Genomic DNA, 23,561 nt, shown 5'->3' on the forward strand with positions numbered 1-23,561 from the left:
TATAATTATTAGTTATTCTGTCATAGAATCTACTGGTTGGTTTGTTAGTAATGTATGTAACAAACGGAATATTAGATATGGCATGCAGTTTTTTCAAGTTAGTATATATGGGTGTATTATAAATTATTTTTAGGGATTTATTTTGTTTTATTTGGATCTTGGAAAGGTAAGTATTCGAGGCGTTATTCCATACAGGTGAAGCATAGGTTAATAATGGTAATATGAGCGCGCGATATAATTTTATTTTATTTTGAGTTGATAAAGAACTATGGTGATTAAATGTTGGGTATATTGAAGATATACCACGCATCACCTTGCATTTCGCTGTCTCAATATGAGGTGCCCATCTCATTATTTTATCGAACGTTACTCCTAAATATTTTATTACTGACTGCCATTTCAGACTTTCTCCATCATTAACGAGTATAGTTTTTTTATATTTAAACTCTAAAACCATTCATCAAGCGATTAATATTCACATTTTTATGATTCTCGTGATAATACATATGCACATATGTACATACATATATAAATTATTGTATTGATTATAGAAGTCGGTCACGCCATATAACATCTTGTTACACACGACATACCACAGACTCCGTATCTAAAATCCTTTCAAAGAAATGCTATGTACATACATACAACATACCACAGAATCTCTCACACACAATCCAGCTTTATTATTCGCTTTACGAATACCCAACGAGTATTAATAGTCGAGCATTAATCATGTTGCACATGTGCGTGACACTTGCAATTTCGACGCCAAAATCGTGTCGCAAACACACACAAATACCTAATAAAATGCTAGCGACACGCTCTTTTATTTCCAGCATTAATTCCGATTCAGTTATCAATGAGAATATTAATAATAAAAACGACGTATTTCTGTGAAACTTGCCCGATGGAAACGAATGGTATCCATGACATTATTGACAATACACCCGATACTTTATATCGATACAAACGTACATATTATAACGATACACTACTACATTAAATTTGTAAAATTACTCATTTTATGAAAATGTGCAATTTTGTCAATTTCACGAACGAAGCAACTGGTTTGCACCATTCATGAACTAAGCTATTTTTCATTGAGCAATTTCGTGAATCAGATATATATTTGATAGTTTTACGTATCTGCTATCATAATTGCTATTGTTTTTACATACCTCCTTTACGTTTCACATGGCTTTCGTGTCAGTGGTCATTTTTATCTCTTATCCGATCGTTTTCATATTTTGCCATGTTGCTCATTTTGGTCATCAATACACGTTAATGTATCGTCTGCCATTACGTTGGAGATAAAATATCGTATACAACGCGTTTTAAAAACGGGGCCCGTAAACCATCCTGGCGTTTAATAAGCATTCGTCCCCTGTCTTCCAACCTGTTCGCCTTAATATGGCCAAATAAGATTTTAATTGTTTAAACGCCTATAATTCACTCTATATTTTATAAAATATTTAAAGTTTTAACTCTCATATGTATATATAAATTTCAAATTTGGCCTCTAGCTTCATGTAATGTAATACACGATATATATTGATTTTTGGCCAAATATGTCAAAACTGACATTTCACTGTATATCTCCTCAGTCTCATTTATTTTTCTTTGTCTCTTTTATAAGACATTCCCTTCTTTATTGTTTTTTATAATGTGTAATTATTATTATTATCATTATAAGTTGTTTGTGTTCATATATATGTTTTGTTTTTGTTATGTCTAATTTCTTAAATTATTATTTTGTTTCTTTTCTTTTCTGTTATATTTTTGACCATTGTGGTGCATTAGGATTTCCTGAAATGCTACAATGGTCCAAACTTTAAATAAATAAATATAACCATAGCCAGCAGTATGGCTCGGTAGTTGAGTTTATGTTTAGCACCGAGAGGTTGACGGGTTCGATCCCATGCTAATCTTTAATACCGCTGGTCAGTTTAGGTATTTAAATGACAAATTACTGTCAAAAAGTACACCAAGATCACGAATCATATACACTCGATTCAGAACAATCTCGTTTGAATATTGGAAACTTGAGAATTTTCGCGATCTAGTGAAAGTGATTGCTTTACATTTGGAAAATGAAAATTATAATACAATAATTTTATAGAAAATTTTTATATAATAATATCCCTCAGTTGTTTTCAAATAATACATATACATATCTTAGCCGTATGGCTCGGTGGTTACGTATATTTTTAGCACCGAAAGGTTGACGGGTTCGATCCCACGCTAATCTTTAATGCTGCTGGTCAGACTTGAATATTTTTGACTCCAAGTTAATCGTTTATTATCAGAGTTTGCCAATTTCTCTGATTTTAGTGTTGAAACGGTTCCTCCATCAACTTGGCAAAAATCATCCAACCCGCTATGTCACAAATACCTGAATTTGATTTATGTACAATATGTAAAAATTTATGTACAAGTCTAAATCCATAGATGTCTCTATGGATTAATTCAATAATTAATTATTTTTTAATTTCATGTTCTTCAGCCGAAATACACCGATTTATGTAATAAAAAATTCTGCAATGTTTGTGATTTATTGTCTAGGAAGGCGCATCGGAGTTTACCTGTTAAGCTTTTCTGGTATATATCTATTTAAAATAAAATAAAATAACAAATACATATATTTACGATCCGAAAGTTAGCTAGAATGTTCATATGTAGGTCATAATGCAATATTCATATGTGTATATTATGGCGTGTGACGCTAAATATAATAAACAGAGTAAATACTGGTGAATGGCAGGAAAAACTCGGAAAAATCTAGCGGCGCGCGTCCCAAAGCAAAAGAATCAAATGAGATGCAGTTTTTCCCGTGCCAAATCTAGCGTCACTAACGAGCAACCAAGATCCGCTTCCGTCAAAGAAGAACTCTTTTTTTAAATAAATTTATTCTAAGCAGAAAATTGCAGTTTGAGCGACGCCATTTAATGAAAACAATCTGCGCAATGTTTCAATAAAAATGTTATAACCGAATTAAATTTTTTATAATCGTAAAAAAATTATTTGATAAACACAACGTATCTGAACGTATCAAGCTGAAAATTTATATTTGTATTCTTTGTGTATTACCTGAGAGTAAATAAGGTTTTGGTCAGAATTTGTAAACCTGATGTAGTAGTAATTATTTTAAAACAATATTTCTTTATTTTATTTTGACCTTTAAAAATTTTTTTATAATTCGATATTTAATGTGTATAAAATTTATGGTCATTCATTTGAACAAAATCCGACAACTGGAACTTTTGTCCTGTATACGATTTGTAACATTTGCGCTCAGTATTTATATCTAAAATGCTCCCATAGCCGGTATGTACGAACGTGTATTTTTCGTGTAAATGAGTAGATAAGTAGGATAGGTAAGAAACTAGAAATACAATAGGAACATAATGAGTTTCGTTGGTGATCTATGTACATACATTAGTGCTTCCAATCCCGGAAGGTTACTTCAGCACCGAAATTGCGGTGCTGGGAATTTCCGATCCCGGGATTCCGGTGCTAGCACCGGGATTAAATGTATAAGAAAAAAAAGTTCAATTGCATGTTTTCATATTTCAAAAACGTTCAATTGCATTTTGCAAACTCTCCCGATGTTTCACGCAAAAAATACTCCCATATTGGCGTTCTTATTTTGAGAGTTTGGCTACATTCTTTAAATTTTCGGTTCGAATCCATTGATTTCTAAGATTAAATAAAACACAATAAATAAATTAAAAAACATCACTTTGAATCCGCCGTGATAGAGTGTACCGTCTAGTAATTATTAATCGAAACAATCCACCTAAAATAAAAATTGCAATTACATACATTGACTTTATTAAAAAAAATCGGATGTGACCAACCCACGACTTTATCTATGTATTTGATGAATATAAGAAGGATAAAAAACGAAATTCGATAATCAAACATATGTACATATGTATGTACATACACGTTCACACATACCAGCTAAAAGCATTTTCGATACAAATTGAACACTTGCACAAGACAAAAGTTCTACTTTTGATTTCTGAGAAAAACATAAAAAACCTTGAATCTCTAGATTAAATTAATACTTTTGTTTTAGGAAAAAATATTTAAAAAATTTTGGGGGAAAATATTAATAATTTCTATTACAAGTAAAAAAAAATCTGTCCTATTTGATTAGCGGTTTGGCAGATAATTGAATTCAAAAACTTAAAATAAGAGAACACCTATAAAGGGAGGTACCATTTCCATTTAACTTCAGAATTTGAAAAAAATTACATCGTATCGATAAGAATTTTAGTAACTGATACTAAGTTTCAGTTCGATTGGACGAACGGTGTTCAAAAAATCCCCAAAATACACTGATACACAATACACAGTTTTCTAAATCATGAAAAGGTGATCAGTGATCGATTTTGAGTTCGAATCAGACAAAATATGCATCAAATATCATTGCGGTTGAGCACAATATCTGCGACACAATACAGGGCGTTCATACCATTTCATGGAAACGGCAAGCCGGCGTCGAAACGGGTTAGAGCAAGCAAATGAACTATGACTGTCACTGCTCATCCCACTATTGTTCATTATATAATGTTGTTTTATGTTTTTTCCATATTATTTTTGTAAAAATAATATTTTTAAAGAAATTTCTGCCAGCACCGTAATCCCGGTATTCAGACTAGTTTCAGCACCGGGATTTACGGTACCAGAAAACACCGGGATCCCGGGATCCCGGGATTGGAAGCCTTAACGTACATACATAGTACATAGCCATCAGTATAGCTCAATGGCAGCGTGTATGTTTAGCACCAAGTGATCAGTGGGTTCGATCCGGTATACTGCTGGTTAAATTTGGGGGTTTTGTGACTCAAAATCGATCATTTCTTATCAGAGTTTGTCAATTCTATCTGATCATGGTTGAAACGGTTCCTCAAAAATTAGCAACAAATCATCTTTCCCGTTGTCACAAATCTTCTGTATTTATTGTGTACAATTTGTAAAAAATATGTACAAATCTAAATCCACAGGTGTCTCATTGGATTAATTATTAAATCAATTCATTAATTATTTGTTATTTCGTGGTCTTCAGCTTCTCGAAATACAGTGATTTATGTAATAATAAAATGCTGCATTGTTTGTAAGTAATTGTCCAGAAAGGCGCATTGGGGTCTTCCTGTCAAGCCTACCTGGTAAATATCTATGTTAAATAAAATAAATAAAATATTATGTATTTTATACGGTTAATCAACAGGATTGATTAACCGTTACAAACAAATATCCGTTGAAAATTTACACTTTATTATTAGTGATACTACATTATTCAGTATACAATTTTTTTAGATCTTCCAGATAAACAAAAAATAAAAGTCATAAAGTATTTTATCTTAAAGTAATGTCAACAAAATACGTCTTTACTGTGGTACTCTATATGTGTTGATCGATCCAATCTCGGAACACTGATACTTTGGTATATGCTGAAGGGGATTGAGGGTTGTCACATCCCACATTCCTATTTCTCCATGAAATGATACCAATTACTTGTCCGTTGTAAGCGAGTGGGCCACCTTCGTCTCCATCGCAAGGCCCTTGACTGTCCACTCCTAGAGTACATATCATAGACCCGGTGACTGGATAATCAGGTAAATAATTTTGACAAATGAATCGGCTCATAATTTTAACAGTTGCCCGGTGAAATCGGTCAGGTTTGCTCAAGTCATTCTATAATTCACAAAAAAAATTGAACTATCTTCGCATCGTTTAATTAAATAATTTATAGGATATTTGACTCACGTTTGTTCCCCAACCAGTTACCACAGCATTTGAGCCTGGCTCGGGTTCTATAAATGGACTAGGGAGGTTGATAATGCCAATGCCGATTCCCATAGTCAAAGCAGTGCTCAAGAAAACGAGAGAAATATCGTTTTCGTGATTACCACCGATCTCGTAATATTCGTGTGGGATGATCTTGGAGACTACAGAAATTACTCCACCACTCTTATGGGAGTTGGATCCAGCTCGGACTCTGTATGATTCCGGTCTACGTACACGTCTATATGATTTTTTTTACATATGTTTGTATTATTATTTTTTTTTATAATTGATGAATGGTGGTAGAATTCAATGATTCGATTGAGTTTGTTAATTACCCGTCAGTGCATTTAGCAGCAGTCAAGATGATGTGATTGTTGATGATGGCACCACCGCAAATATGTCTAAAATTTCCGGTGACAAATTCGTCGTATAACAAGGATACCAGGTAAGGAGTTTCGATGATATTACCCTCGAGACCTCCTACAATACGGTTGTCAACCATGGGGGCAGATTTGAGGCCAGCGCCTATATTTACAAAAATAATAAATGAAACGGCTCAAAAATCTAAATGTTTAACATGGATATAAGTGAAACGTAAAGGAGGTTTGTAATAAAAATGATTAATTTGTTACCATGGACGCACACCAAGAAGGCAGCAAACATAGTAAAGATCAGCATGGTGAACACCGCGAAGTGACACTGCTCTATAAAAATCATATGCGAACTCGTGTGTATTTATACTCACTATTTCTTATTAAAAACAATGGCTGTAATCTAATGCAATACATGTCAAAAATATTCTGAACTATTTATGTTTCTAAGAAAACGAAAAGCATTTTAATCATACGTAGAATCCATTCATGGTGATGGAAATCTGTCGCCATCAATCAAAGCTGTTGTGTTATTTACGATAAGAATATGAAAGAGCTGATATCGCGTTTGGAGATTATTTAAATTAATGAAAAGTGTAGACAATAAATTTAATGTAATTTAAATCCTTATAATTGCTCAACTCTAAAATTTTATATATACTAAATTTATATGCACTATCTCTCACAGAGGTGTCTCCTTGCGTATTGCAAGAATACATCCACGGTCTTAGAAGACCTGACACACTCGGGGAGGGCATTGTACATGAGCACACCCCTGTGAAAGACACAACCAGCTGTCTTCTTTTTCATTACTCTACCTATGTACAGCTAAATTGTTCTTATTTCTATAATTACTATGGATATCACTATGTATTATTGTAAAATCCTTAAAATGATATGTATTGCATATACTGTATATGTTATGCATCTATTGCATACATATGTATACTGTCTCGGTGGCCGTCACTGCAACGAAAGTGACTTATTCAAAAGTCGAAGAACCAAGGTTTTTCGCGATTTTTATGACAATATGTGAAATAGTCCGTTTACCATGCATACATATGCGTAGTATATACAAGAGCGGGTAGTTTTACCATACATATATAGTACTGTTTACCCAGAGACGTCTTTTCAGCTTTTTCTGATCTTTACTATTTTTGATGCCTTCTTGGTGTGCGTCCATGGTAACTAATTAATCATTTTTATATCCATGTTAAACATTTAGATTTTTGAGCCGTTTCATTTATTATTTTTGTAAATATAGGCGCTGGCCTCAAATCTGCCCCCATGGCAGACAGCCGTATTGTAGGAGGATTCGAGGGTAATATCATCGAAACTCCTTACCTGTTATACGACGAATTTGTCACCGGAAGTTTTAGACACATTTGCGGTGGTGCCATCATCAACAATCGCATCATCTTGACTGCCGCTAACTGCACTGACGGGTAATTAACAAACTTAATCGAATCATTGAATCCTACCACCATTTATCAATTATAAAAAAAATAATAATACAAACATATGTAAAAAAAATCATATAGACGTGTACATAGACCGGAATCATACAGAGTCCGAGCTGGATCCAACTCCCATAACAGTGGTGGAGTAATTTCTGTAGTCTCCAAGATCATCCCACACGAATATTACGAGATCGGTGGTAATCACGAAAACGATATTTCTCTCGTTTTCTTGAGCACTGCATTGACTATGGGAAACGGCATTGGCATTATCAATCTCCCTAGTCCATTTACAGAACCCGCGCCAGGCTCAAATGCTGTGGTAACTGGTTGGGGAACAAACGTGAGTCAAATATCCTATTAAACATTTAATTGAACGATGCGAACATAGTTCAATTTTTTTTGTGAATTATAGAATGACCTGAGCAAACCTGACCGATTTAACCGGGCAACTGTTCAAATTATAAGCCGATTCATTTGTCAAAATTCTTTACCTGCTTATCCAGTCACCGGGTACATCACCACTCGTCTCTCGACGCTCCGTGAGAACGGACGTGCCGAAGACGTACTCTCTGTGCGAGCGCTCATAATACAGCGATACGCCATACCGTCAAAAAACCCACACCTTTTTACATACACAACAAACACCCCCCACAAAACGAACACCAAAAGAACACATGTTGGCACCATGCGAGGATCCAACCTGAAAAAGCGACTTAAGAAGACACTGATAACTACAACCGAAGCTCCTCAACCAGGCTGCTCTCAGACCGCTCAGATGGAGACCGAGTGGCAGTTTCCAAAACATACGGCAAAGAACGTGAAAGATGTTTTTTGAATTTTAAATTCAGGAGAAAAACAAATTTGAAGGGCTCTTGGAAGTTTCCGATGTCCCCAGAAGCGGTGGAAGAATCCCGCCCATCATCATGACAGCTACTGGCACTCACGGCAGCATGATCGAGTCGATCAAGAAGTTTATAAAAGACTTCACAATGACTTACATTGGTCAAAATGATGTCAAGATACAATGTAAAAGTCTTGAAGACTTTAAAAAACTTCGGGATGGATTGACACCAGACCGACAATTCCATACCTTTTCCAGGAAGGAGGAAAAGGAAATAAAAAGTGTCGTACGTGGCTTGCCAAAATTGCCGGAAGCTGATATTAAAGATGACATCATCAGACAGGGATTTCCTGTAACCAAAGTCATACAGATGAAGACGAAGGAGCCTAGGAGCAACGCCACCGAGCTATACTTGGTGTTCTTCGAGCCATCGGTATCGGCAAAGAAGATTAAAGAAATCCGGTACATCTGTTACACAAAGGTCAGTGTCGTTAAATATACTAGTAAATCACAAAATATTACTCAATGTTTCAGATGCCAAGAATATGGACACGCTGCGAAAAACTGCAATCGGCAGGCCAAGTGCGTCAAATGTGCCGGCACTCACCTCACCGCACAATGCAATCAAGGAATAGTTACCCCTGCTGTCTGCTCAGGCTGTTCAGGATCTCACCCCGCTAACTTCAAAGACTGTCCAAAAAGACAGAGCTATCTGAAAATGCTGGAATCGAGGAAGAATCGAGCATCAATTGTCAAAGCCAACCCTTGGAAACTCCCAGTGGTGCAGCCACAAAATATCCCGGTCGTTAACGATCATAACTTCCCAAAGCTACCGACCATTAAAACTCCTTCACCAAATATCCCAAATATCCCTATAAAACCCCAACAACCAACCAATCCCAACATTCAACCAACAACAGACCTAACTTCCATGGCGTCTATGACGAAGATGTTGAAGATCCTCCAGGAGATTCGTGCCAAGGCCAGCGGTTGCACCGACAAACTAGAACTCATGCTTGTCGAATATCTCGATGTCTTTGATTAACGGGAGGCGCCTGAACATTCTAGCTTGGAATGCTCGTGGACTTAAGAATAAGATTGACGAACTGGAGTCGGCGATCGGTGAGTACTGTGTTGACATAGTTTTAATCTCCGAGACCTTCTTGAAACCTCATATCCATATTAACCTACCTAACTTTAACTGCTATCGCGAAGACCGAGAACAGCATGGAGGGGGAGTTGCCATTTTTATAAAATCCTCAATTAAACATTGTCGCGTAATAACTCCGCCACTAAAAAATTTAGAACTAACCGCCATCGATATAACAATTAACAACACCTGTCACATAGTAGCATCCGCTTACAATCCTCCCCAAAAACGATTATTGGCATCCGATCTTAACAAAATATTTAACATTGGTAGTTCGGTAGTGGTAGCTGGTGACTTTAATGCCAAACATCCGTTATGGAGTTGCGTAAACACTGACCAACAAGGCACAACTCTTTTTAAATACATTCAACTAACAGATACAATCTTACTTCATCCGGATACATACACACACTATCCCACAAATAACTTAAACCATCCACACTAGATCTTGTCCTCGTCAAGAACTGCCCAAAAATATCGACACCAAATGCCCTTCAAACCCTGTCGTCTGATCATCTCCCGATAATCTTCTCAATCGACGGGAAACCCGAGGAAATCATCAAGCATAGTTGGGATTACGGGAGAGCTAACTGGCGAGAGTTCAAGTCGTACATAAATGACCAAACCATTCTAACTTCTACCACACTCACAAAAAAAACCGAAATCGACAGCTCCATAATACACCTAACGGAATCAATAACTCGATCCAAACACCTTCACATACCTAAGACACAATACATTGAACACAAATTAGAGATAACTGACTTTGTTGCAAATCTAATTAAAAGTAAAAATAAACTCCGTAAAATTTGGCAAACATCAAAAAATCCAGCATTGAAAACATTAATTAAAAAGCTCACATATCAAATTAAAATTAGAATCAAAGAAATCAAAAATGAAGCTTGGTCTAAAAAATTAGAAAAATTGAGCTCAGTTGATGGCTCTCTATGGAAATTAGCTAAAGCGATTCGCAGGACAAAAAACTCGATTCCTCCATTAGATGATGCAGGAATCTCAGTGACGCGTGATTGCGACAAAGCAGAACTATTATCAAAATCCTTCCAAAAACATCACACACTCACACAACATTACAATCACATACCAACGCATAATAAAGTCAACCGGTCCATTAAAATCATCACAAAAACTCCCACTAACAGTACTAAAAATATAAAATTGGTGCATCCGTGTGAAATCCAAAATATAATACGTAATTTAAAAAATAAAAAGGCACCTAGGCGAGATTCAATAGATAACATCATAATCAAACAACTTCCATTTAAAGCTTTAGTCTCACTATCTAAAATATTCAACGCATGTTTACTCACCGGGTATTTCCCAGAATACTGGAAAACAGCCAACGTAATTCCCATACTTAAGCCCGATAAAAGCTCAAAAAACCCGGCCAATTATCGACCCATTAGCTTACTTTGAACGCTTTCAAAAATTCTGGAAAAAATAATATACACACGTTTACTTAAAGTCGTAAATAAGAAATTAATAAATGAACAATTTGGATTTCGCACTGGACATTCCACGACCCAACAACTAACAAGACTAACTGAACACGTGACGAAGAACTTTAATATGAAGAGAAGTACCGGAATGGTATGTCTCGACATAGAAAAGGCCTTCGACACGGTTTGGCACGATGGACTCATTCATAAGCTCCTTAATAACAAAATACCAAACTACCTAATTCTCATCATCAAATCGTACTTAACTCGTAGAAAGCTAGTGGTTAGCGTAAATAATGAATTATCGTCTCCAAAAATAATCGCAGCTGGCGTTCCGCAGGGGAGCTTGCTTGGCCCACTCTTGTTCTCCATATATATAAATGACATACCTATTCCAAAAAACTGTCACATAGCCCTATATGCAGATGATACAGCTTGCTTCACAAGTAGCAAAAAACCAGACACTATTCTTAAAAATCTTGAATTTGCAATTAAAAAAATTACTGAACACTTCACAAAGTGGAAAATTCAAATTAATCAAACCAAAACAGACGCCATATTCTTTAGTGTTAGAAAACATAAGCCAAGTTCAGATCTGAAAATCCCCTCTGGAGAAAGTCTGAAATGGCAGTCAGTAATAAAATATTTAGGAGTAACGTTCGATAAAATAATGAGATGGGCACCTCACATTGAGGCAGCGAATTGCAAGGTGATGCGGGGTACATCCTCAATATACCCAATATTTAATCGCCACAGTTCTTTATCACCTCTAAATAAAATAAAATCATATCGCGCGCTCATATTACCATTATTAACATATGCTTCACTTATATGGAATAACGCATCGAATACTAACCTTTCCATGCTCCAAATAATACAAAATAAATCCCTAAAAATAATTTATAATACACCCATATATACTAACTTGAAAAAACTGTATGCCATATATAATATTCCGTTTGTTACAGACATTACTAACAAACTTACCAGTAGATTCTACAACAGAATCACTAATAAACATACTTACTAACGTGTGAAGAGTCTCGTTGATTACAAGAAAATGTCTATACCCTTCAGGTATAAACACAGATTACCTAAACACAATCTGCTTTAGGTCATCGACTTTAGAAAGTCTTTAATTAATATTATGTATTAGATGAATTATGAACATTTATAAGGATTGTAAATAGGTTTTTGAGCTATTTTTCCTATTATGCTTTAGATTAACATTATAATAATATAATACTGTGATTACTAAACAAATTAAATTAAAATTGTAAAATAGAAAATGATCAGTAGATCAGTAGCTATTAAAATAGATATAAGATGTATTGTGAACATAATTTCGTAATAATAAAAAGCATTTAAAAATCAAAAAAAACCGGGTACATAATATGTGCTCTAGGAGCGGGCAGTCAAGGGCCTTGCGATGGAGACGAAGGTGGCCCACTCGCTTACAACGGACAAGTAGAGTCTGTTCAAGAAACGAGCGACCTGGTTGACAGTGTTCGTAACTACCGGTTGACTGCAAAGTATGCGTTATGCATATATGTATATACATATGTATATTAATTTTTTAAAGTTTTTCTCAAAAATGAAACAAAGGGAACTTTTTTGTTATCTTAATTTATTTATATCTATATTACGTAATATATAAAAGTACAAAAACAAATACAAATAAAAATACAAAATATTTTTTATTTAGATTTATTATACGATATACAATCGAGCGCGGTGATGTAGTGGTAAGCTTAAAAGTAGTAATTTTGTCAATTATTGAAACAGGTAATTTTTCTGGAATTTTGAAACGGAATTGACGGGTTTTTTTGGATTATTATCTAGTTTTGGCGGAGGGAAATACCGGAGCGCACATGCCGCACCACTACATCACGCACGACTGTATTATACCTATACTTTTACATTGTTGAAAAAAATAATTAACAATTTTTTTTATATTACTTATGTGTTGGGAACTTTGTAACCATCGTGTATGAAAAAGCGAAGATACGTCCTCCTACGTCGAACGTCGAAGCGAAACTAATGACTACTGCATGTATGTACACTAATACTATCACCCAGGTCGCTCGTTTCTTGAATAGACTCTAATTGGTATCACTTCATGGAGAAATAGGAATGTGGGATGTGACAACCCTCAATCCCCTGCAGTATATACCAAAGTATCAATGTTCCGAGATTGGATCGATCAACACATATAGAGTACCACAGTAAAGACGTACTTTGTTGACGTTACTTTAAGATAAAATACTTTTAAACTTCTACTTTTGTTTATCTGGAAGATATAAAAAAAATGTATACCGAATTAGTATCACCAATAATAAAGTATAAATTTTCAACGGATAATTGTTTTTATCAGAAATTTTTTTCAAACGAACATATGTACATATGTATATCCTATTGATTAACCGTATAAAATTACATATTATGTATTTTATTTAACATATGTATATTTACCAGGTAGGCTTGACAGGAAGACCCCAAAGTGCCTTCCCGGACAATTAAGTACATACAATGCAGCATTTTATTATTACATAAATCGCTGAATTAATCCATGTAGACATCTATGGATTTTAGATTTGTACATAATTTTTATAAATTGTACATACAATAAATACAAAAGATTTGTGACAACAGGAAAGATGATTTTTTGCCAATTTTTGAGAAACCGTTTCAACAATGATCAGATAGAATTGACAAACTCTGATGAGAAACGATCGATTTTGAGGCGCAAAACCCCCAAATCTAACCAGCAGTAAAGCGGATCGAACCCACTGATTCGAACTCATAATCGATCACTGGTCACGTTTTCATGATCTATAAAAATGTGTGTCAGTGAATTTTAGAGATTTTTTTGAACACCGTTCGTCCTATCGAACTAAAACTTAGTATCGGATATTGAAATTCTCATCGAAACGACGATAATTTTTTTCAAATTTTTAAATTGACCAGAAATGGTACTTTTTTTAAGTTTTTGAATTCAATTATCTCCCAGTCGATAATTTTTTTTATATTTTAAAAATTTATATGTTATATAAATTATATTTTTTAAATGTTTTTACCTCAACCGGAAGTAGTATTTTCACTCAAGAGAATCGAGGTTTTTTAAGGTTTTTCTCAGAAACCTTTTTACTTTATTGAACTGAAATTACATATCTAGAAATTTAAGCTTAATGTGAAATTATATTTAAAACTTAGTGAGCATCTGTAAATTGGAAGTGGCAGTTCACTCTTGTTCGATTTTCCTTCCACCATTTTTTTCGACCTCTTCAACGTGTGTACTCTTCGCAAGAAAACTCAAGTATTATCCTTGTATCAATGTGATGACAATACAGAAAAATAGTTCAATTGAATAAACCGAAAGCGTGATTTTTTCCTCGTAGAAAAGTCAAAATCGTTATGACCACAAGATTTTTTCCACAACGTATCTGAACGTATCAAGCTGAAAATTTATATTTGTATTCTTTATGTACTGCCTGAGAGTTAATAAGACTTTGGTCAGAATTTGTAAACCGGAAGTAGTAGTTATTATTTTAAAACAATATTTCATTATTTTATTTTGACCTTTTAAATTATTTTTGATATTTAATGTGTATAATATTTATGGTCATTAATTTGAACAAAATCCGACAACTGGAACTTTTGTCTTGTGTACGATTCGTTACATTTGCGCTCAGTATTTATGTATATCGAAAATTCTTTCACAGCCGGTATGTGTGAATGTGTATATTTCGTGTAAATGAGTAGGTAGGTAGGATAGGTAGAAACTAGAAATACAATAGGAACATATTGAGTTTCGTTTGTGATCTATGTACATACATACATATGTAGTTCATAGCCAGCAGTATACCTCAATGGCAGCGTGTATGTTTAGCACCAAGTGATCAGTGTTTTCGATCAGTTATACTGCTGGTTAGATTTGGGGGTATTTTGGACTCAAAATCGATCGTTTTTTATCAAAGTTTCTCAATTCTATCTGATCATTGTTGAAACGGTTCCTCAAAAATTAGCAAAAAATCATCTTTCTTGCTGTCACAAATCTTCTGTATTTATTGTGTACAATTTGTAAAAATTATGTACAAATCTAAATTCTTAGATGTCTCAGTGGATTAATTATTTAATCAATTAATTAATTAATTAATTGTTATTTTGTGGTATTCAGCTTCTCGAAATACAGTGATTTATGTAATAATAAAAGGTTGTGGCTATTTGCAGGTACTATATCTGTGAATTATTGGCTATTTGCAGATATTATATATGCGAAAGCATTCTGCGCATGCGCGTGAAATTATAATCCGATTATAATTTATTACATTTAATGTATATGCTAGACTTGTTTAATCAATCGTTCATTATACACGAGGCAAATAAATTTCGCACGTTATTATAATAGAGTTATATTATTTAGATAGTTCGCGGCTTGAACTTATATGTTCGAGTAGGTATTATACGTTTTATATGATAATAATTTTCTAACAATTATTAATATTAACTAATTTGGATTATATTTTTTACCTACGTCACTTTACGAGTTCGAACTAAATTTTAAGAGGTTTAAAACAAAATTTTAACAGGAAACACGCTGACAGTGACAGTTCACGCGCATGCGCAGAAGGCTTTGCGCTTGACACAGATATAGTACCTGCAAATAGCCAACAATTCACAGATAACGTACCTGCAAATAGCCAATAATTTGCAGATATAGTACCTGCAAATAGCCACAACCATAATAAAATGCTGTATTGTTTGTAAATAATTGTCCAGGAAGGCGCATTGGGGTCTTTCTGTCAAGCCTACTTGTTATATATGTTAAATAAAATACATATTATGTAATTTTATACGGCTAATCAATAGGATATACATACATACATATGTATGTATGTTCGTTTGAAAAATAGTTGTGAAAAAAACAAATATCCGTTGAAAATTTATACTTTATTGGTGATACTAATTCGGTATACATTTTTTTTAGATCTTCCAGATAAACAAAAGTAAAAGTTTAAAAGTATTTTATCTTAAAGTAATGTCAACAAAGTACGTCTTTACTGTGGTACTCTATATGTGTTGATCGATCCAATCCCGGAACATTGATACTTTGGTATATACTGCAGGGGATAGAGGGTTGTCACATCCCACATTCCTATTTCTCCATGAAGTGATACCAATTATTTGTCCGTTGTAAGCGAGTGGGCCACCTTCGTCTCCATCGCAAGGCCCTTGACTTCCCCCTCCTAGAGCACATATCATGAACCGGGAGACTGGATAGGCAGGTAAAGAATTTTGACAATTGAATAGGCTCTGAATTTGAACAGTTGCCTTGTTAAATCGGTCGGGTTTGCTCAAGTCAGTCTATAATTCATAAAAAAAATTGAACTTTCTTCGTATCATTTACTTAAATGTTTAATAGGATATTTGACTCACGTTTGTTCCCCAACCAGTTACCAAAGCAATTGAGCCTGGATTGGGTTCTGTAAATGGACTAGGGAGATTGATAATGCCAATGCTGTTTCCCAAAGGCAATGCAGTGCTCAAGAAAACGAGAGAAATATCGTTTTCGTGATTACCACCAATCTCGTAATATTCGTGTGGGATGATCTTGGAGACTACAGAAATAACTCCACCACTGTTATGGGAGTTGGATCCAGCTCGGACTCTGTATGATTCCGGTCTACGTACACGTCTATATGATTTTTTTTACATATGTTTGTATTATTATTTTTTTTATAATTGATGAATGGTGGTAGAATTCAATGATTCGATTAAGTTTGTTAATTACCCGTCAGTGCAGTTAGCAGCAGTCAAGATGATGTGATTGTTGATGATGGCACCACCGCAAATATGTCTAAAATTTCCGGTGACAAATTCGTCGTATAACAAGGATACCAGGTAAGGAGTTTCGATGATATTACCCTCGACACCTCCTACAATACGGTTGTCAACCATGGGGGCAGATTTGAGGCCAGCGCCTATATTTACAAAAATAATAAATGAAACGGCTCAAAAATCTAAATGTTTAACATGGATATAAGTGAAACGTAAAGGAGGTTTGTAATAAATCAGCTGATAACTAAAAATAAAACTATCACTGTTTGATCTGTGTACATATGTAGCTTGTATTGGTTAGAAAGTTTGTTTTGGTGGAATAAACAATGAAATTTGAGGTTATGAGTTGCAGCCGGAAATACATATGTATACTCATTTATGCCGGGAACCTTACAGTTTAGAATAGTTTATTAATACTAAGATTGCTTTAATGATTTGCTTTAAGAATAGATTATCAATGAGTGGTTGTCCATAAATGAGTTTATGTATTTACAGAAATGAACTTTTCAATCATCAGATAAATTAAATCAGCTGATAACTAAAAATAATTGTATGTGATGTATGTATGTAAGCTTATTGTAAAAAACTAAATGTATGTAAGCTTATTGTAAATCATATTAACAATTAGATACAACATAACTTCTTATTGAATACTTATCTCGCAGATAAAACTCCGTGAAGAGATATACTTTTAGCCGTGAAATGTCAGATTTGACATATTTGGCCAAAAATCAATATATGTATATCGTGTATTAAATTACATGAAGCTAGACGCCAAATTTGAAATTTATATATACATATGAGAGTTAAAACTATACATGTTTAAATATTAGAGATAACGAGAACCTATAGAGCAAATTTTATAAAATATAGAGTGAATTATAGGCGTTAAAACAATTAAAATCTGGAATGGGCATATCAAGGCGAAAAGGTTGAAGATAGATTATGGTAGGCTTACGTACCGTCATAGACGTCACCATATCCGAGATTCTGGATTTTTGATACGCATTGTATACAATATTTTATCTCCAACGTAATGGCAGACGATACATTAACGTATATTGATGACCAAAATGAGCAATACGGCAAAGTATGAAAACGATTGGATAAGATATAAGAGATATAAATAAAGGAGGTATGTTAAAATGACCACTAACACGAAAACCATGTGAACTTAATAAGAGGTAAGTAATAAAAATTATTAATTTGTTACCATGGACGCACACCAAGAAGGCAGCAAAAATAGTAAAGATCAGCATGGTGAACACAGCGAAGTGACACTGCTCTATAAAAATCATATGCGAACTCGTGTGTATTTATACTGACAATTTCTTATTTAAAACAATGGCTGTAATCTTAGAGATAACATATATATATATGTATATGTATGTGTAATACATGTCACAAATTTTATTAACTATTTATATTTCTAAGAAAACGAAAAGCTTGGCATTTTAATCATACGTAAAATCCTTTCATGGTGATAGAAATCTGTCGCCAACAATCAAATCTGTTGTGTTGTTTACGATAAGCCGATGAAAGAGCTGATATCGCGTTTGGAGATTATTTAAATTAATGAAAAGTGTAGACAATAAATTTAATGTAATTGAAATCCTTATAATTTCGTTTTCTCAGAAATATAAATAGTTCATTAAAATTTTGTTTATTTATATAATTTTAGCTAATTTAACACAACTATTTTTAATCAAATACATTCTTAATTGCTCAACTCTAAAATTTTATATATACTAAATTTATATGCACTATCTCTCACAGAGGTGTCTCCTTGCACATTGCAAGAATGCATCCACGATCTTAGAAGACCTGACACACTAGGGGAGGAGATTGTACATGAGCACACCCCTGTGAAAGACACAACCAGCTGTCTTCTTTTTCATTACTCTACCTATGTATGTATGTACAGCTAAATTGTTCTTATTTCTATAACTACTATGGACAGGCGCGGCTCGTGCATAGGAACTGCGGCGCTGCAGCACCCCCAGTAAAAATACAAAAAAATCACATTTGTATACATTTACAACTTAAATATAATTTAAATAAGAATGTTTAGATATTTGACATAATCATTATTAATGAGTATGTCAAATACATCTAAATACAAGTTGTAAATGCGTTTGTAAAATTTATTTGTAATATTTTCTGGAGGTGCTGCAGCGCCGCAGTTCCTATGCACGAGCCGCGCCTGACTATGGATATCACTATTTCTTATTGTAAAATCCTTAAAATGACATGTATTCCATATACTGTATATGCTTTACATGTATTACATACATATACTGTATATGTATGTGAATATGTAAGTATACATTTTTTTTAATTTTTATGTTTTCTCTATTTTTTTAATCATGCGATTATTCCGCGATTTGGATTTCTCAGAAATGCCATATATTGTTTTTTTACGTAAGCTGTAAATTGTGGGTATAAATGCACGAGTATGCGTATTATAATATAAAAGCGTTTATCATTTTGCAGTGATAACCATGCTGATCTTTATCATTACTGCTGCCATCTTGATCATCGATTTTCTACATCCATCTTAAAAATGTAGATTTTTGAGATCATTTATTTATTATCTTTATAAATATAGGCGATGTCAAATCTTCGCCCATGGTTAATGAACGCATTGTAAGAGGCAGTCCAGATGACATCGTCAATGTTTCTTTCCATGAAAGCTTCAGACATGTTTGCGGTGGTACCATCATCAGATGTGACTGCAGTTAATTGAATTGACAGGTAATTACTAAACTTAATTTTATTTTTATATACCAAAAAGGCCTCACAGGTAAGCCCCAATGCGCCTTCCTGGCAACTTACAAACATCAATATACAATTTTTAGAATACTTTTAACGAAGCGTCATAGAGATCGAAGCCAAGGTTGGCCACCAATTTCATCCGCTAATTCGATGGTGAAATATAATCGTAATGAACACGTTTAAGAATCCAAAAAAGCAGAACGTGACAGCTCACTCACTGTAAATAGCCAGTAGCCTTGTTTGTTTGACTCCCCCCCCCACTCGTTTTGTCATATTTCAATTGTTTAAACGCCTATAACTTTATTATATTTTTATATTTTTTCTTCATTAATAGGTTATATAATATAATGAATGATAAAAATTAGTTTTTATAAAATTCAAATGGCCGATGCCGTGTTTGCTTTTTGGCCAAGTTGTTCTCGTCGCTTGTTTGACGTCTCTCATCTCGATCTCTTCTATTTTTGTTTTCAACTCTCTGATGTCGACTTGTTGGATTAATTTTGGACTGAGAGCGTCTCTTTCGAACTGTGATATTTTACGAACCTTTTATCATACTAGATTTTATATTTTAAAGTCGTCTTACTTTGTTTCTGTCATCCCACACGTCGAAAATTAGAACTGTCAAATAGTGAAATAGAAATAAAAAATATAAAATGCATCCATTTTGTAATTAAACTTGCGAAGTATATAAAATTAAATTTTATCCACACCAGGTCCAGATTTTAGTTTTAGTATTGGGTCATCGATTTTGTTTGACAGTCATCGGCGAATCAGTCGCCTTTATATCATATTTTCCTTCCGTGATCCAAGGTTTTAAGTAATACATTTAATTACATTAATCGTCTAGTATACATAATATATATTTATATGAAGTAATATATTGATTTACATTAATCCATTACGTTCATTATCTAGTATACATATTATTTTTGATTCATATAAAGAAACTTCTCTAAGATTTTAATTTCTTTTATATTTTTGAAATTTTTATAGTTACTTTTATGACACCAATTAATTTATCTCCCATGAAATGTGGTCCACCTTCATCTCCATGAAAAGGCCCTTAAGCACGAACAATTGACAAATACAAAAAAATAAAAATGATTTTGTTTTCTGAATTTTATTTACAAGCTTAAAAATGAAAAAAGAGTTTCTTAAAAATAAAGTCATAATCAATAAAAATACACATCAGTTATTTATCAATGAGATTTTTGTTGTTGTACATTCTATGACAAATTCTTAATATTTGGTTCATATTTCGTCACTTTTAGTAATATGCACGACCAACTGGATTCATCAGTTATTCTATTTCTTAAACTACATTTTATAAAATTAATTTCTGAAAATAATGACTCCAAGCATATGTAGAAGAGAAAATTGATAATATTGCCCTCGCTAGTTTTTTTTAAATCGGTAAAGATTTCTAGAACGGAATTCCAAGTTCTCATTATTTATTCTTCTGCGTTTTTATTATTTATGTTCTTTAATCGATCACTTTCAATTATTTCCAAATCATTTCTCAAATCAACAAATTTTTGTTTCCATATCGAACTCGTTTGAAATTGGATGAATTGCATTTCAATATCTTCCAGATTTATCGAACTCGATTGGAATTCAATAAATTGCATTTCAATATCTTCCAGATTTATCAAATCGAAAATCTCCAAATTGTAGTCATCTGATAGTGTGTCTGGATATAAAATAAATTTTGATGTCTTTTCAAATCTCCTGAATTGTTTGAATATTTAAGAAAACTCGTTGATTATCCATTGAATAACTACAGATAATTCTCGGGTTAATTTCATTTGATCTGGCTTTTCTTCTGCATTTTTTTTTGTATTTGGAAAATATTTAAAGGTGTTAGATACAATATCACGATCGATAATTTGTAATTTGGCTTGAAATGCTTTGATTAAATCAAACATAACAATATTTTTTTTGTTAACACCTTGCTGTTTAATATTTAATTCATTGTAAAAAACATTGTAAATAAGTTTTTGAGCTCTTTTTCCTATTATGCTGTACATTAACATTAGAATAATATAATACTATGATTACTAACCGAATTAAATGAAAATTGTAAAATAGAAAATGATCAGTAGATCATTTGCTATTAAAATAGATATAAGATGTATTGTGAACATAATTTTGTAATAATAAAAAGAATTTATAAATCAAAAAATCAAAAATCATTCAATAAATTCTTTTTGTTCTTATTTAATTTTTTTCCAGTGAGAGATTTATTATTTGTCTCAAAATGCCGTTTAACTGACGAAGTTCTGCATACAACTGTCCCAGAACCTAAAACACATATGTACTGCTTTTTCGCCATTGTTAATCATGCCATACTGTGGAAGTCTCTGCGGTTCGTTTCTGATACTTTTTTACCACCAGCAATGTTAAATATAATTTATTAAAAAATCCAATTCACTTTCGACGTGATAATATATTTTTTTGTAATGCCGAATAATAACGAATAATTTAAATTATGCTTTAATTAAATTACTTTTATAGTTCACACATTAAGCAAAAGTTCGAGCAAAAACAAAACAGCTCATTTTATGACATCGTTTTTGGTGAAAAAAAATGGCGTATTTATTGTACATATATGTACATACATATATGAACATGGTCAATGTTAACCACTCAACTATCAGCGAGATGTTAGAGATCGACGAACTTATCTTCACTGATAGTTACACCTGCGACGGCGATAAACAACAACAAATAACAACGAACATAACCTCAATTGATAGCAAACTTTAATGGCAATGTTGCCAGCATAAAAGTTGTTTGAAGTTGCCACGATAAAATAATAAACGACTGTGGTTTATCTTGGGAAACATATGATAATTAATAAAACGGAATAAATTAATAATTCACGGATTATTTAATCAAAATTTTAATTTTTTAAACTTGAAAATTTATAAAAAAAATTTTGAACTTAGAAATCGTTCGCGTGCCATCCCTATAATTCTCACTCTTGCTTTTTTATTTTTTCCTTCTTTAATTTCATATTTATCTCCCATTTTTTTCTGTATATGTTACATTATTTTTAATTTATCCGCTTTACTATTCCATGTTATTGCTAATCCACCGTTACTAATTTTTTTAACACCCTGTATTCCTATTTTTAGTGTATTCGGTTTAATTAATTTTTACATTCTTCTTTAGTTTTATTTGTTTGTTGGACTTCTTTTGGTATTATTAAAGTCACTTCCTTTTTTGTTGCCTCAGCGTAATTCATTTTTTACTGTCGTTGCTACTATTCTTGACACCTTTTAGTTCTTTAATTTCATCTTTTATTTCTTTGAACATCTCCATGATTACACTTTTTTGTTTTATATCACCAATATATTGACATTTATCAATTTCTTCGTCTTTTTCACAAATATATAAAACTAATTGCTTATAAATATATCAGTTTTATTTTATTATTTATTTATTATTCAGAACACTTAATTTGTTAAACAAGGAAAATGTTAAAAAACAAACAAGGAAAATGTTGTTATCTCATAACGTGTAAAAATGTAATTATTGATTAGAAAGCTTAAAAAGCTCAATCTTTCCAAAATTAGCATTGGACTCATTTTATAAAATGAAGATTTTTACATCTAATATATAATTTTGAAAGAGACTTTGTAAGTATGTGTATATCTTTGGTTGGGAAATTTTTTTTCGATTCAAATAAATTTAATAAAAAAAACAAATGAATATTTACTATTAGATTCTCCAATGTTTACGCTGTTTCTATTACAAATACTGAGCAAAGCCGGGTAAAAAAACTAATAAATATATTATATTTTGAACATTTGAAACAGCTTCATGAGGATATGCAAGTTAGATTTAATGATATTATAGGTATAAATATAA

General features: G+C 32.9%; 3 protein-coding genes across 3 annotated transcripts; 1 reads left to right on the plus strand and 2 right to left on the minus strand.

Annotated features, from left to right (window-relative positions):
• Positions 1 to 4,059: 4,059 nt before the first annotated feature.
• On the minus strand, positions 4,060 to 6,630 carry LOC143910221 (uncharacterized). Its single transcript, XM_077428608.1, has 4 exons — positions 6,429 to 6,630; positions 6,132 to 6,321; positions 5,776 to 6,034; positions 4,060 to 5,703 (listed from the first exon to the last, which is right to left on the minus strand). Exons 1-4 carry the CDS (start codon positions 6,511 to 6,513, stop codon positions 5,410 to 5,412), a joined length of 828 nt encoding a protein of 275 aa, XP_077284734.1. The 5' UTR covers positions 6,514 to 6,630; the 3' UTR covers positions 4,060 to 5,409.
• An 824-nt stretch (positions 6,631 to 7,454) lies between these two features.
• LOC143910364 (trypsin-4-like) lies at positions 7,455 to 7,988 on the plus strand. The gene is made up of 2 exons (XM_077428796.1): positions 7,455 to 7,612; positions 7,709 to 7,988. The coding sequence occupies exons 1-2, from the start codon at positions 7,455 to 7,457 to the stop codon at positions 7,986 to 7,988; spliced, it is 438 nt and encodes a 145-aa protein (XP_077284922.1).
• A 7,997-nt stretch (positions 7,989 to 15,985) lies between these two features.
• LOC143911059 (trypsin 3A1-like) lies at positions 15,986 to 18,375 on the minus strand. Its single transcript, XM_077429782.1, has 4 exons — positions 18,127 to 18,375; positions 16,867 to 17,056; positions 16,512 to 16,770; positions 15,986 to 16,439 (listed from the first exon to the last, which is right to left on the minus strand). The coding sequence occupies exons 1-4, from the start codon at positions 18,209 to 18,211 to the stop codon at positions 16,146 to 16,148; spliced, it is 828 nt and encodes a 275-aa protein (XP_077285908.1). The 5' UTR covers positions 18,212 to 18,375; the 3' UTR covers positions 15,986 to 16,145.
• Between the last annotated feature and the right edge of the window lie 5,186 nt (positions 18,376 to 23,561).

This window comes from Arctopsyche grandis, chromosome 4 (assembly GCF_051622035.1).
Source record: "Arctopsyche grandis isolate Sample6627 chromosome 4, ASM5162203v2, whole genome shotgun sequence".
Classification (NCBI taxonomy): Eukaryota; Metazoa; Arthropoda; class Insecta; order Trichoptera; family Hydropsychidae; genus Arctopsyche; species Arctopsyche grandis.